At 36.7% G+C, this 17,035-nt stretch overlaps 1 protein-coding gene across 2 annotated transcripts; it reads right to left on the bottom strand.

Moving 5' to 3' along the window:
- Positions 1 to 8,753: 8,753 nt before the first annotated feature.
- Positions 8,754 to 12,631, bottom strand: LOC118437819. 2 transcript variants are annotated; one of them, XM_035857208.1, is made up of 4 exons: positions 12,338 to 12,631; positions 11,926 to 12,159; positions 11,645 to 11,722; positions 8,754 to 11,508 (listed from the first exon to the last, which is right to left on the bottom strand). In XM_035857208.1, exon 4 carries the CDS (start codon positions 10,709 to 10,711, stop codon positions 9,509 to 9,511), a length of 1,203 nt encoding a protein of 400 aa, XP_035713101.1. In that variant the 5' UTR covers positions 10,712 to 11,508; positions 11,645 to 11,722; positions 11,926 to 12,159; positions 12,338 to 12,631; the 3' UTR covers positions 8,754 to 9,508. Both variants share the same exon structure in this region, with proteins under 2 accessions (XP_035713101.1, XP_035713102.1).
- Between the last annotated feature and the right edge of the window lie 4,404 nt (positions 12,632 to 17,035).

The raw sequence follows: 17,035 nt of genomic DNA, 5'->3' as shown, positions 1-17,035 counted from the left end.
ATTTCGCATACATGTCTTCCTTAAATATAAAATCTGAGCTACATATGCGGTGCGAAAAACGATCTCAAGATATACATAGTTCTGACAATAATCACCATATTATTTTTAAACTGATTGCAATAAACCTGTAAAAGGAAAAACGTGTTACGTCACGAACTGTCTTTCGACACAAAATTTAAATGCAACACAAGTGACAATGACAATGCGAATATGCGAGTGCGACTGAACGCACTTGAATTCCTTTTGTCCGTCTGCCTCCCTGTCTGAGATCTTAAATATGCATACAGAGAGTCCAGCACGCTGGTGCATCCGTATTTGACCTTGAATAACCCCAGAACGGTTTGTGGTAGCGGGTCAAAATTTTGAACAGAGGAGCATGTTATTCTCAGGTAGTTGTGTGCAAAAATTCAACTCTCTACTTTCAAAAATGCCTTCCCCATAGCCCCCAGAAGGTGAGGTAGTCATTTCAACTCTTTCCAAACTCCGGCTAAAAAATTCGGACTCCGCAGAAATTTTTTTCTTTTCACTTATCCGACCCAAAATAAGCACATTTGACTTACATCGGGGGATTGTACAGGTATTTCACTATTCAAAATTATTTTTATCTCCAATCTAGCTTCAAGGTCCTTTGCATAACGTTGGGTCAACTTTGCCGTTTGGGAAGACGCTGCGTCATCATGAAAAATCACCTCATTTATTTGTTTGCCCTACCATTTAGGAAAATTTAATTGTAAAAGTGGTTTTAATACACGGTCCACATAATACTTTGCAGATAACTTCACTTTTTTGGGGACTTTGATATGTTGGGGGACACCACGACCCAACATTGCACCTACGTCAATAAAATGTTTGAAAAAGTCGTCCTCACGGGAAAGCATCAAATTGCGTGAATTCTTTTCAGCATTTGTCGCGTAGTAAGCTCTTCGAACCCAATTAGTAACTTGTAGGGAAAATAGTGCTTCGTCAATTGTCACAAATAACTTACTCCTATTCCTCGACAGAAAATTCAAATACATTTTTTTGCAAACACGGGCGAGATTTTTTCTGGAACAAGTTGAAATGACTACCTCACCTTCTGGGGGCTGTGGGGAAGGCATTTTTGAAAATAGAGAGTTGAATTTTTGCACACTACCTGAGAATAACATGCTCCTCTGTTCAAAATTTTGACCCGCTACCACAAACCGTTCCGGGGTTATTCAAGGTCAAATACGTTTTCAGCAACGTGCTGGACTCTCTGTATTTTGTTCGTTTATTCGGCACATTTTGGTGTAAAATTATATCTTAATTAATATCACGGAACTTCTAACGTTACTACGGTATTCGATTTAGATTTAAATTCAATACAAAGGATGTGAAAATTATTCGTACATTCATAAATTCATCCTGTCAATGAAAACTAGGGAGCAGATTTCTTTGGGGGAGTGAGATTTAAATAAATATGTACGTATAAGTATATGTAGCTGTAGCTCTTTGTTTATCGTCAATTTCCATCCTGTCCACCTCATGTCGTAGCACATTATGTCTCTATAACTATGTAACTTCTATGTATACCACTAACGGAATGTTTTTTAATATTACGTAATCTGTGTAAGTATGAAACTACACACATGTAACACTAACCTTATGTGTACATTGTCACCCTATGCCATGCGTTTAAAGTGTATAAAATTTAACTTAGCAGTTATATTTCTTCACCAAATATCGAAAAACAATCTCCCAAACCAAGGTCATTGTCGCCATGGCAATAATCACGGAACACAAAGCCAACACGTATCCCAACGACAATAAGGCTTCTTGCTCGACATCTAGCGAATTTGTTCCATGAAATATTTTCGTACTCTTACCACTCGAATGCATTTTTTGGACATATTTTGAATATATTTTTGTTTCGAATTCGCTCATAATCTTCAACTTGTATACAGTCGTAGATAAGACTTTATACCTTTCCATAATACCCGTCTGGGTTAGATGACTTAAGGACTTGTGAATCCTTGAAGATATGAAATTTCTAAGACCCCAGCCTACAGTATTATATTGAAATGGGACGTCTGAATGCCCACTCTGAATGGCCAACCTGGTGCCAAGAATACTTAGGAGGGGAGCTTGCGAGGTTGATAATAACAGATATTGGTGCCCTTTGGATATGTGGTAGAGACCCATGAGTGTACTAAAACCCTGAAGTAGTTTGACTCCATGGCCACATTTGCGCCCGCCACACCCACTCAAAAATGTCCAAAAAACGCTTTCACCCCAGTTTTCACTCACTCAAATCCACGCCAAAAATCCAATTTTACTCGGATTTTGAAATTTCTTTCACCATTATACTCCCAGATAGTTGCTTTCTTCAATCCAATATCAAACTCAATTTTTTCGAAATTTTTAGTATTTTTAAAATTTAAAATTCTGAATGAGCATTGTTGTAGTCATCAACAAAACAAATTATGTTTGCGAAATAATCATCAATAAAATTGAGTTTGATATTGGATTGAAGAAAGCAACTATCTGGGAGTATAATGGTGAAAGAAATTTCAAAATCCGAGTAAAATTGGATTTTTGGCGTGGATTTGAGTGAGTGAAAACTGGAGTGAAAGCGTTTTTTGGGCATTTTTGAGTGGGTGTGGCGGGCGCAAATGTGGCCATGGAGTCAAACTACTTCAGGGTTTTAGTACACTCATGGGTCCCTACCACATATCCAAAGGGCACCAAGATCTGTTATTATCAACCTCGCAAGCTCCCCTCCTTAGGGATTCGACATGCATGTTCAACACATTGGTTGTATCCATAATCGCAAAGGCTGGAGTGGAGCATTCATGGACCACAAACTAACCAAGGACCCATTTCAGGGTTCGGCCTAAGTGACCCCATAAAGGGGCCATGATACACCCCACAAACTAACCCCTCCCATCGCAGCACATGACAAAGTCATGGGAACCCCGTAGACCTAGCCGAGCCGCCCCCACCAGCACTGCGCACACTCACTCTTCCGCCGACCACCCCCACATGTTCACCACCCCAATTTATCAAACAAAGGTCTTACCTGCATGCTGACGTAGTTTCCTATGCCACAAGTATGGGGTTCAAAAAATTTTCAGAAGCTACACTAGAATTCGATCTAGGGTAAGGATTAATTAATTAAGGAGTAGGGTGTCACATGTTGTCGGTGCCAGACTTCGATCTCCTTTGGATATGTTGTAGTGCTATATGGTATAGAAAAAGTGAAGGAGGGTTAAACGCCATGAGACTATTTACGCCCGCCACACCGAAATGGTAATTTCCACCGAAATGGAAATGGAAATTTGGACGAAATTTATATTTCCGTGATCCCAGATAGTTGCTCTATCATATTCAGTAGCAAACTCAATTTTTCTGACGTGACTTTCTTTGCATTATGAAGTTGAAATCATTGTTAAAATAACACAAATACAATTTTGTCATATTATTAGTGTAGAGTTGGTCAATTCAAAGTTTTAATCCTGGCCGTTGTGTTTCAGAATTCAAAATTTTAACCTGGACAAAGTGATTGGAAACTTGTCGGAAAAATGGTTCGTAACGAATACAAAGTTGTGGACCAAGGAAAAACAGATGACCAAGTTTTCACCAAAACTAGATACATAAATTGATACATATTAATGTTAAATCTTTGCAAAAAAGGTCCAAGAAGTCGGAATCATGCAGGTTTTAATAAACAGTTCTGTGAGTAAATAACTGCACCCGGTATCAATAAACGTCATTTTTTACAATGTGCATATAATCCTGAGTAACATGATAATAATATGGTCTAAATTTTATAATTAGAATCAATTCTTTATAACATAGGCACAGAGTAAAGTGTGCATATCTAAAAATGCATGTGCATGAAAAATGAATAGATTTGACAATTTTGACTTCATTTACAAGGGATCACCGTATATAGAAATAGTGGAGATTTTCGAAATCTCCATTACAACCAACAACTAGAACCATGAATACAATAAATTCTCCATTTCCTAACTTTTATGTAACTTACAGAGTTACTGGGTCATCGTGATAGTGAAGGCCATTTTTGAAATTCTTGGCCCAAAATATGTCTAAAACTATCAATACATATTTTGTGTAACAAGGCATGCAAAAAATGCATGGAAATAAGTTACACGACATGTGCAGCGATTGAACGTGCATTAATGGTGATAAAAGGAGATTCAAGCCGTACATTAACACCACTAGGCCATGCGTGGTTAAACCGGTTAAACTTTTCTTGGGAACGGACGTCCAAGCAAGAACACCTGGGCCAGTTGGTAAACTATGACTAACCTAATTATACCCCCGCTGGCCTGGCTGTCTCTATAAATGAGTAATCTAATTAATCATAAGTACCTTACATACATATATATGACTAGGTTCACATAAACCGGTACATGGTGTATGCAGAGTTGTCACAAAACTAAAAACGCTCTTACACGTGTTCAATAGAATCAAAAATTAGTGTACACGTGTAACAGCGTTTTTTCTCATTGTGCCCCAAATTTTTCATATCGCCACAAATACTGGAAAACATCATTGCAATTTTACTAGGAAGTTAATTTCGTCCAAACTTGGCATGCTCTCCTCATTTCGGATTGGCTACATCGCCCCAGAAAATTGGCTGCCTACGTTGAAATTGGTAATGCCATCTACCTGACAATTTTGACAATTGTTTTCGTTTTTTCGATGTATTTTCGAAATTTATGAAATGGTATCTTTCTAGCTTCACATCTCTACAGAAACCCTATATTCTGCGTCGAATGCCGTTTCGTTGAATCTCATAGGTCAAATATTAAGGGTACTTTGTAGGAAGATCAATTTTGATAGAAGTTTTCATGAAGTACCCCTAATGCTGCTTTTCTTCATTACAGTTGGTTTTATTTACATATTTAGTTGGCGAACAATTGTCAATAGCACGAAACGTCGAAATCGACCTGTATGACCTTTGTTTAAGGGTCGGGGGTAAAAGTCCGGAGGTCAAGTCTCATATAACCCCATAAGTGTGCCATCGTTGAAAAGGTCTCGACGAGGGGATTAAGGTCAAAGGCCCCACAATGCATATATATTCCGAATCCTCAAGCCGAGACCTTTTCAACGATGCCACACTTATGGGGTTATATGAGACTTGACCTCCGGACTTTTACCCCCGACCCTTAAACAAAGGTCATACAGGTCGATTTCGACGTTTCGAGCTATTGACAATTGTTCGCCCAAAAATTGGGGTAAATAAAACCAACTGTAATGAAGAAAAGCAGCATTAGGGGTACTTCATGAAAACTTCTATCAAAATTGATCTTCCAACAAAGTACCCTTAATATTTGACCTATGAGATTCAACGAAACGGCATTCGACGCAGAATATAGGGTTTCTGTAGAGATGTGAAGCTAGAAAGATACCATTTCATAAATTTCGAAAATACATCGAAAAAACGAAAAAAATTGTCAAAATTGTCAGGTAGATGGCATTACCAATTTCAACGTAGGCAGCCAATTTTCTGGGGCGATGTAGCCAATCCGAAATGAGGAGAGCATGCCAAGTTTGGACGAAATTAACTTCCTAGTAAAATTGCAATGATGTTTTCCAGTATTTGTGGCGATATGAAAAATTTGGGGCACAATGAGAAAAAACGCTGTTACACGTGTACACTAATTTTTAATTCTATTGAACACGTGTAAGAGCGTTTTTAGTTTTGTGACAACTCTGCACACACCATGTACCGGTTTATGTGAACCTAGTCATATGTCTTTATATTAATTTATCTACATAGTAGCTGAATAATTTACTTTATTTCCGGAAAAATCATAAGCATTGTTACAATCCAATTAGTTGCTGACAATATAAAATAAAACATCGAGTTGCATCTCAACATGTTAACTGGCCCTCCGCGAAATCCAATGATAGGAAAACTGGCTATTTTTCGACTCCAAAATTTGTCCCTGCTTATTTCTCCATTCCTTTTTAAGGTCTCCATCCTCAAGAGCTTCTCACATTCGCGAGGTATTTTCCCGACAAAGTGGAGAACAATGGCAGGAACCCAGAATGCGTTATATGTGTCACAAACAGCGATGTAGTCAATGATGCGAATTATGCCGTAAAATCGGATCGACGCGACAATCCCAGCTGTGCTAATAAAGCCCAAGAATATGATCATGGAAGGAAGCTCGGCCCAACAGCAGGACGTGTAGCTTTTCAAGGAAATATGGAGCATTGTTAGTTTTTGCAGCTTTTCCTTTGTTGTAAGTGTTGAACTGATTCTGGAAATTTAACAAAAAACAGAAACTGCTGCGATATTTCTACGACGCATACTTATGAGTAAGAATTATAGGATTCGACAAAGGAATCCGCCAAGTATGTATTTCAAAAGTGAAAATTATCTCTTACATTATGTTCCCCCATATGAAAATACTATGGTTTGACCAAAATTTAGGGGGTCAAAATTTTCCCCGGGGGGTGGGGGCATTATTGGATTTGAAAATGATGAAAAGTCGGCGCAAGATATCGCTGGAACGGGTGGATGAAAATTCAAAATTATTTTTGTGTTACACTCTTTGGATCAGTACCCCCAGGTGTTTTTCGAATTACGTTCAAATTCCAACTTTCAGGGGTTTTCCGCAACGACGCAAAAATTACATAAAAATTATTATTTGTAGATCACTCAAAAAGTATGGCGAAATGATCGTTGGCTAGATTTGCCTCAATCTTTGATATCGTGTAGATTTTTTGCGGTCAAACAAAAGTTAAATTACCCAAAAAGTCGAAATTGGCCAGCGTGACCTTTTTCCGGGGGCCGAAAGGTCACAATGTCAAAGGTCACGGAGCAACATAAATGGGGTATCGTTGGAAAGGTCTTGACGAGTAGATTTAGATATATACTTTATGGGGTCTGGGACCACTTCATGCAAATATAGACCCGGGAGAATATTTTTGAGTTTTTCCCATCTGTGCTTCCGTGTTAGCTCCCAATCCACTACTGTGTTAAATTCTGGACAACTGCAGATTTTAGTTCTTTCCCCACTAGACTTGCAGCGGGTGGTCCCAGACCCCATAAAGTATATATATTCTTAAATCATAGCGAGTATCTAAGCCCGTCTCCCGCCGGGCGAGAGAGGTTTATAAGCTGGAATTGTCTCTCGGTAACGAACGTGTGCAAAGTAAAGAAAGTTAGGGTCGAATGGCACGCAAATTTAAATTTAGAAACTTAAATGTCTTAAGGTAGTTATCTTGACATGGTTATCTGAATATGGAGAATATCGAGAAATGCTTGATATTATCGATGTTGGTCACTCCAAGTGAGTCAGACACCACTCATATATCCACCAGCATACAAGCATTCTTAGATAACCACCCAAGATAAACACTCCCAAATAACCACGATCAGACAGTAACCCCAGATAACCACTAAACACTCACAAGATAACTACCATCAGACATTTAGTATTTGAATTTTCACGCCATTCGGAACTTAACTTTCTCTACTTCCAATCCCGTTTCCGAAAACTACTTTCACTTCCATTACACATAGACATTTCCAGCTTATAATATAGATGTGAGTCATTAGAAAAATAATTAAGTGAATACAATGCCACCTCCCACCTTATCGTACGAAGTAATTTGAGCAGGAAATACAGAAACATTGACATCACTCCAACTTGACCCATTGCGACCTGAGTAGTAAAACCGAACTGTATATAAAACTCGAGGGGGAGACAGATTAGCACAGATGGCATGTCGTAATTGTCAATCCATTTTAACAAAACGGAGCAAAGATATTGCTTGTATTGTGGCTGAATGACGAAAATTCCAGTTAGGAGTAAGCAAGTTAGATAACCAATTGACCTATAGAACACGATAATACAGAGGATAACGTCAATTTCAGATCCATCCGCATTTCTTGTCTCTTTCAACTCTGAAAATGTGAAGTGGACATTTTTATTAATTGCATTTTATCAAAAATTATATAATAATGTATTTAATAGTAACCTACAGATACAGATTCTGCTTTTGTACAGGGTTGTTTAAATGTCAAGTTACAATGGAAAATTTTACAATGGAAAAATTCGTAAATTTCCATTAGTTACGGATTTGGGATTGAGATTTATATTAATTTTTATGAAAACTTATGGAACACTGATGATAAAACTCTTAAAATATTGAATTTCAGAGGCAAAATTTCGGTAACTAATGGATATTTGCGAATTTTTCCCATTGAAAAATTTTCCATGGTAACCTGACATTTAAACCACCCTGTACATGTGCACATGCATATTTACCTTTGTTAAAGAAGGGGCCTAGTGAAATTATCCAATTGAAATAATTTGCAAATTCATACCGGTACACCCACTTGCTCAGAGATTCCACCGTCATCCATCCGATAACCATGAGAAATATGAACAGCCAAAATATCTGGGCATAGTCTTTCACATTTTTATCGTAAATTTCTATCCAAAGTTGCGTCGAATAATAAAGCAGTTGAAAAATGTGCAGACAAATGTTGAATAGGTATAAATATGTTGAATATTTCGATGATTTTATTGCTAGTTTCCAGTTCCTGATGTCAAATCGAAAAGGAATGAACCCGTAGTTTCCATAATTTAAGACGCCAGCATAAGCTAGTAGTGCTTTCTTTGTCAAAATCATTGGAGCAGATAGGTGCTTAAACTTAAATTCAAAAGCCAAGATGAATAACTAATTATGCTCGTATATCATATGTAGAGATTGGATGAAAGGAATGAAAAATAAGACTACAATTTATATTTTTACATATATATATTTTTTTAAACTTATCAAACTGGAGTCCCAAAGGTGAACTGGTAACTCAGTATTAGATGCAAACCTCTATGACTACTACAAGTACCTTTCAATTCACTAAATTACAGATACATACGGTTCCATAAGGATATTAATTGCAGTATTTATAAGAAAATGTACAGTATGAATCAGCCTTGGATTAAGGATAATTAAATAGATAATTTCGCTATATTTTGGCCAACGACGAATTGTTGTACGGCACAATCATCATGGAACCGTTAATTTTTAAAGGTTGATGTAAATAATTTGTTCCTAGCAATTATACCCTCATTCTCAAATATTTTCCAGACAAGTTTGGGCACTGCGGAAGAAGGTATCATAAGCCGATAATTTGGCTTGGTAATTCGTAACCATGTATTTATTAAAGGTGCACATAAATACTTCATATTTTCCATGTCATTCCCGTCGAAAATATTATTTGAGAATGAAAGTATAATTACTAGGAACAAATTATTTACATCAATCTTGAAAAATAAATGGCCGCATGATGATTGTGCAAAACAAGAATTCGTCCTTGTCCAAAACATAGCGACATTATTTAATTGCCCTTAATTGAGCTTGATTAGTAAACAATGATTACTAGGGATTTTATTCCCCCATACTCTCTATAATTGCCTAAATATTTTGGAGAATAGATTATATTTATTTTACATCATTATACTAAAACGGAATTCTTAATATTACAGGATTTTCTCCACATTTAAGTTCTCTTCGCAGAGAGCAATAATTTGTTTATCTCGTCCAGCGTGTATCTCCCGACGTATAAACCCTCACCAAAATTATTTCCCACGCTACCCAAATATCCATCATGACCTGTTTTATTCCCTTCGGAATCCAATAAAATTTCAATCCTTGCCGCTAAACTAGTGGCAAACGGGACCCAAAATTTGGGAAGGGCTCCATCCTCAGAGTCATCCACACTTTCCAAATTTGAAACTTCTGACAGCGCCGCTACCAAATTTCTGTATTTTTTCACATCGCCTAAAAGCCCTTTAATATCGGCCCCAACCTTCTCCACTAGTTGGAAAAAATATGTCAGAAATCTAACCTCCTCTAAACAATTTTCATATTCCTTTGTCCAATCGTCAAACAATCTCGTGCAACTATACAAGTCCGTGACCGGTCTGATAAACACGACTCCTAGTTCAAACTCTACCGGGTCTAAGGTACACCCAAACAATCCTGCTTGTACGACGTTAGGAGGCCTGTACTTCATAAAGTTGAACAAATTATACCCCATTTTTTCTGATATTCGAAAGAATTCAGCCAAGTAGTCCATAACGTATTGCTCGGCATAATCATCTTCATCTTCCACCATCTCTTCATACCTTTCAAGAATTGAAGTAAATACCTCATAATATATTTCTGCTGTATCCTTATCCCCGTAAAAAGTAAAGGCTTTAACATGGCTGCCAAAATCGTATAGATTGTGCAAAAACTTTTCCCCGTCTTGGATGTTATCCTGGTTGAAGAAATCTTTTAACGATTTATTTAAAATGGTTGGCGAAATCCCAGCTTTTAAAAGTAGGGGGGACAACTTGTTATAATCTGAGTGTTTGTGGCAAATTTGTATAAATTGTTGCAAAAGGTCGGAATCTTCTAGTTGGATGAATTTATTCAGAACTTTCTCAAAATGAGGTAGGTTTTTAAAGCAGTCATCGTATTCGTCTTTATACATTAATTGCTGCGCAGAAATATCCGGCAAAACCAGATTGTTAGCATCGTGTAGCAATTCGGGAGTTTTTTCCACATTGTGATACCTCGTTGGGAACAAGTAAGTCTGAAATCGCCAAAAGGGAAAATTTCTAATCCAACGGCTATTTTGGAAAACGTTTTCCCCCAGGAAAAAAATGTACATGTCCACACTGGATTCATCGATATTGTCTCGTTGCTCCCGCAACATTTGTATTTCCACGTGGTCACCCCATGTCAGATGAAATGCTACGCCGTAGCTGTCGGGGTTGTCGTTGTTTTCTTCGTCTTGTAAAAATTGCGGTATGCTTCCTCCACCTGGGGGTCAGGACTTGTTAATAGTTTCAATTCGTCGATTTGGTAATATTCGGGGAGTACAACGTTTTCAGTTTGTATTTCTTGGGATCCTTCGGGATAAGTAAAATTCCCGTGGAACAGAGTGATCTGATTGGCTTGAAGAGCATCAAGGAGAAAATTGGAAACCGCGGCAAGTTTGAGATTCCTGTTCGAATGTTTTACTACTTTTACCAGATCCTGGGTTCCCTTCCATTCTTGAATGATTTGGGTAAGACTTGGTACATTATTTTGGACGGCGGGAGCTTCCGGTAAAAAGTTAATTTTGGATTCTATGACCAAATTGTAGATTAAGAGAGTCCTACTCCCAGTCAGAATTGGGTCATGTTCAATTTTAGTGAAGAATGCAAGACATTGGACATCTCCAGTGGGGGTGGAAAGGTTAAATTCTTGCCTTTTTTCCTCATTGCTGAAGCGGAAATGTCCTCCCGTGTAGATTGATGGCAGCTGGATGACGACATGACCAAAACTTGTTACCGATACTTCATCTCTGTTGTGTAGTTGGTTAAGTTCTGGGGGACGTGGGGTTCCAGGTTTCTGGATAATTAACTTCTGCAAGGAAACGGATATCCGCTCGGTCTCCAAACCTAACTGAGCCTTGACCCCATTTAGCATCTTTTCCTCCAGTCTTGACCAATCTAGGGGGTTAGTTGTCTGTCAGAAAAAACAAAGCGTTACTAAGTAATTAACTTAAATCCAAATTATTTTTGAGTAGGAAATGATATTTATTTTATTCAGCAATTAGTTCAAGAATTGATCCAGAGTAATCATATAGTACCAGTAACCTTACCTCAATCTTTGACGCCAATAATTCCTTAATTGTGAAAGTCTCTTCCGGTGATATTGGGAACTTCAAAACTTCTCCGGTCTAACGGGGGAAAATAGATGGTTTGATACATAAATTGCAAACATTTGCAACAATATGACACAAAATACGGGAGCATTATTGATTACGGAAATCCGTCATAAACAATATAATCATTTCAACAAACATTAAACCTATAAAATACCTGGTATCACACAAAATAAGTAGAAAACTTTAAAGATAACTAATTATTATTAGTTACATACCTCAATTAATTTCAGCTCAAGTTCAAAATCCGGCATATTTTCTAGTTTTAGGTCAACCACAAATTCCCCTGTTCTAACCAGGGTCACGAATTGGTCAAGATATTTCAGCAATTTTTCTGTAACCGGGTCCGCCATTTTAGGGATTTTTGGTGATGGTGGGTGGTACTCAGGATGTGATGAGGAGGATGATGTAGAGTTGTCATTTTCAGCCTCATCTGAATTGTTGGATTCCATCTAATATGTTTATAAACAAAAATTATTTTATTTGTTTTTTAAACATGATCGGAATAACTAAATAGATACGTTATGTTGTAGATAATAATTAACAACAACGTGAAATAAAACAAAAACAATTCATACCCTGCGAATAAGATTCTTTCACAGATATAAATAAAAATAATAAATATCTTACCGCAAGTTATGCGCAAATGTACTGATTTATTTACTGATTTATTTAATTGTACAAGAATATTTCTGTCGGTTGCTAAAAAATCCGGACGGTTTGTTATGATCAGAGGGCGGATATGTATGTATTTCTAACTTTTTCATATCAAATCAGATCGTACTAAAGCTTTGTGTACTGTCATCCCATCGAAGCGTGATCTCAAAAATTCAAACATTGTTTTCCATATTTCACATATTTTAGGGTTTTCGTACATATACATATTTTCATACATATTTTGAGTTATTTTTCGCACATACACATATTTTCCTACATATTCGAGCCTTTTTCTAAAAATAAATATTTGAATACATATTTCGAGGTTTTTTATGTGAAAATATTTTTCTTTATTGAGAAATTAAAGTTTTGTCAAAATTAGATTATCATGATAATCATGAGGGTGGTTTCATGTGAACTACTAGAAAATCCAGTTTGCCCCATTTTTCAAGTCAAAAAATTACCCCTGAAAATCTCCAAATGTAACTAATGTCGCATTATGGGTCATTAGATGAAGATTAAAATGATATATTTAATAATTCGTTTATAAGAGTGTTAAAAAGTTGAAAGTTTTGGACAATTAAATTTAAATACAGTAGAAAATTGCAATAGACAAATATGTTTTATATGCATATTTTCCTGTTTTTTAAGCACATATTACATACATATTTTGAGGAATTTAAGTACATACATATCCGCCCTATGGTTATGATGAAGGCAGGAAGGAAATCAATACATACTTAAAATCCCATCAGCTGTACGAAGCACCACCACCAACCATCGATGTCCGTGAAGTTATCCGAAGCCATACGTGAACTTAGCCGAACATCCGAAGTAACGTTACCCTATTCGGATTAAACATGTTTGTAACATGTAACCCCAGGTGAGCGTTTTATCGAACACATACACGTCCTCACCCTAATGCCCTCACCCTCATATGCAAATTGACGCCCTCACCCTCATGCAGTGGCGGGTAAACCGGGTATGTGGCATAGGTGACACCTAGGGGCTCCCGCTGCGCGGGGGCCCCCAGCCTGGCGTCATCTCGGTGCAGTGCCGGGTAAACCGCACTCACAGAAAAATCGACACCGAATTGACACCATGCCGGTGTCTATATATTACTCTACCGGTTTGGTGTCAAATTGACACGACGCGGTGTCAATTATGTTCCACACCGCTGCGGTGTCAGTCAACATGCCATTGTGACAATGCCAACACCGCGATTGGCTATGAGGTTGTGCTCAGTTATGTTGATTCGACATTGCTAGGTAACAATATATGTGCATTTTGATATATGCTTGTCACCACCCAGTGACAAATCGTCTCCGGATTGTGACAACTGAACTACAATTTTTAGTAACAAATATTTTATTTTAGATTCAATAATATTAAGCAGTGAAAAAATCAAACAAGTATTTCAAACATATTCATAAACAACAAATTATTACACTCGCACAAATTAAATAATATTTTTTTCTTCATACCTTATGCACTTTTACAGAAAAAGCTAATATGTATGTAACACGGTGATCTAGAATATTAGTAAATCCTTAAATTCAATTAACTTTGCAAGAGAGATTTAATAATAATTAAATAGGTTGCCGGGTGGATAAATCGTTTTACGTCAATTTTGGCTCCCTCGTTAGGTCCAGCGTTGAATTTTAGCTGCACTGGAAAAAATAAGTTTTCAAAAATAAAAATACACACAGTAAAATAATTGTAATTAAGTTAATATGTGTTACATATATTAACTCACCCGAGTCAAGAAATTGAAAGTACTTAGTAGTCCTTAAACTTATTAAAAAACAATTTTCTCCCTCGAAATCAATTGAACACACCAATTAATTTATCTATTTTGTGGACTTTTTTGTGGAGAAGGAAGGAAAATGGCCGCCAAGGAGACCCGTGCACAAGGAAGAGTGACACAATTTTGTGTTAAGTCCAAGTTTTGCTTACTGCGGTAACATCGCTCCGTGTCAATTCGACACCATTGGAAGATATCGCCGATACCGGTAGGGTGTCAACGCATTTTTCTTTCTCACAAGGGAACCTCAACTACTGTCCCATCTCGATTTCCTTCGTAATAGCCTTAATCGACAGATAATTTAATGAAACTAAAACTTTGTCATAGAACATGCGGTGCAAAATCGCGTTTTCGCGAAATATTTGGCGAAAGCTGCACGAAAACCTGCATTTTCCCAATGCTTTTAACATAGCCCCCAGCCTTTCGATTGATCAAATGAACTTTATAGGATATTGAAAACATATTTATATACCCGTCCGCGCAATTTCAGCCCGATCACGAATATGCAAAAAGTGATCCAGACATTTGCCAATTATTTGCAAATTGCGAAAATCAGAAAAATTTCGCAAATTTGAATTCTTCGTTCATTTAAATTGAACAAAATTAACAAGTTGCAAAATGCAAAATACAATATTCTTATTGCAAAAAGTTTGCAAAAATTTGCAAAAATTGAAGTTTGCAATTTTTCATGAAAATTAGTTAACCTCTTTCGTACTACTGATTTTTAAATAAAATTTCCCTTCGGTACGATTTTGATTTCATAATTATACCTGATAGCAACCAATTAAAATTTTCCACCAGTTTGCAATATTCGAGTTTATGACGAAAAATACGAAAAAAACATTTTTTAACATTGGTCGGTATAGGGAAAATTCCAAAATTTTGGGTGAAAAATATCGAAAAAAATCCACTTTTCACCATCGAGTTTTCCACAAAATACCGAAGAAATATTCTTTTTTTAAAGAAATTTTGGTGTCAAGGAAATTTCTGCAGTACACACATTTGTGTATTTCGTCGTCAACGGAAAAATAAAATACTACACAAATGTGTGTACTTCGCCGTGAACGGAAAATAAAATAACTACACAAATGTGTGTACTTCGTCGTTAAGAGGTTAAAATAACCATTGCAAGTCTATTTTTACGTATTTTTGGAAATTATTTGCGATATTTATTTTTGCAAGTTGCAAAAAATTGCAATTGCAATGTGTGGTGTGATTTTTAGTTGTTAAACAAATTAGCTTTTACTTCATTCGTACATGCATAGATATGTAAATGATAATTCTTACTTTGTATAGTGAAACTGAAAAATTGCGCACTTCGATTTTTGCAAATTTTTGCAAATTATTTGCAATAAGAAAATTGCATTTTACATTAGTTTGTTGAATTTTAAAAAATTTTGTTGAATTTAAGGAACGAAGAATTCAAATTTGCGAAATTTTTCTGATTTTCGCAATTTGCAAATAATTGGCAAATGTCTGGATCACTTTTTGCATATTCGTGATCGGGCTGAAATTGCGCGGACGGGTATATAAATATGTTTTCAATATCCTATAAAGTTCATTTGATCAATCGAAAGGCTGGGGGCTATGTTAAAAGCATTGGGAAAATGCAGGTTTTGGTGCAGCTTTCGCCAAATATTTCGCGAAAACGCGATTTTGCACCGCATGTTCTATGACAAAGTTTTAGTTTCATTAAATTATCTGTCGATTAAGGCTATTACGAAGGAAATCGAGATGGGACAGTAGTTGAGGTTCCCTTGTCAGTGTCATTTTTTCACAACATTTTGACACCAGTTAATGGAATTGAGGTTGACACCGACGGTTGGTGTTAACGAAATTCCGGGCTTTGTTACCAAGTTGCTAAGAGTGCGGGGAGGTGAGGTATTTGTGGCGTAGGGGCCCTTACGCAGCGGGGCCGTAAATTGTTACAAGCGTTGCCAGCGAATTTCTAAAAATAAATTCACGGGTACTACAGCAACGCAAACTGGAATTAATTGGTGGTATGTATGCACTCATGATCCAAGTAGTTTGCGAAACCACGAGCAAGTGGTTAAGCAGCTACATATAAATATACGTAGATAATGTAGATGTAAACGAAAAAGGTACTATTTAAGGGCTCCAATAATTTTTGCACGTGAAAAATTTCTGTATATTTGCCAGATAAATAATTTTTAACAAAATTGGGGGCCCCGTGGCATGCTAGCCAAAATACATGATTTTTAACGTATTCCTACGATTCGTGTTTTTATGCATACTTATTTGGTCAAATAAAATAAAATTTGTTCTGTTTAGATTATTAAATTTGGGTTAAATTTAATGCACCACCGAATTAGATGAAATTTGCCACAAATTTTAGCTGAATTTGCCATCGGATGAATTTCTTCCAACTTTAGCCTTTTTAGCCATCTATTAAGATGATGGTTACCATAAATTTAGATGAACAGCCATTATCGTATTTCATAACGTTAATATGAGCATCGGGTTGGAAAAGCAATATAATTTACAATAATATGATTTATTTATAATCTTTCACGTCTTGTTTTAAAATACAGCTTGAATTAAATAACAATTAGCGCTTTCCTAGCTTTAGCAATCCTACCCCTTTTGCGCTTTTCACCCAATGGAACGGTCTTGGCTTCCGGTCTAACATCATAAAGCATATTCTGAATTGCTAAACCAAGTAAATGCTTACAAACATGTTCTTTGAAATAAACGGGACATGAACATGTAGAGTCCATCCATTGGGAGGTGTGGAATTTAACCATCCATAATCTTGTTGTACTTGCCACGTACGAGTCAAAACTTCTCCAAGATTTGTTAGTACTCATTCGCAAGTACTTTTTTACATCGTCCTCTTTCAAAGGAGG

This window comes from Folsomia candida, unplaced genomic scaffold (genome assembly GCF_002217175.1).
Source record: "Folsomia candida strain VU population unplaced genomic scaffold, ASM221717v1 Fcan01_Sc016, whole genome shotgun sequence".
Classification (NCBI taxonomy): Eukaryota; Metazoa; Arthropoda; class Collembola; order Entomobryomorpha; family Isotomidae; genus Folsomia; species Folsomia candida.
The sequence above is the reverse complement of the archived record's forward strand: the minus strand, read 5'-3'. Positions and strand labels throughout refer to the sequence as shown.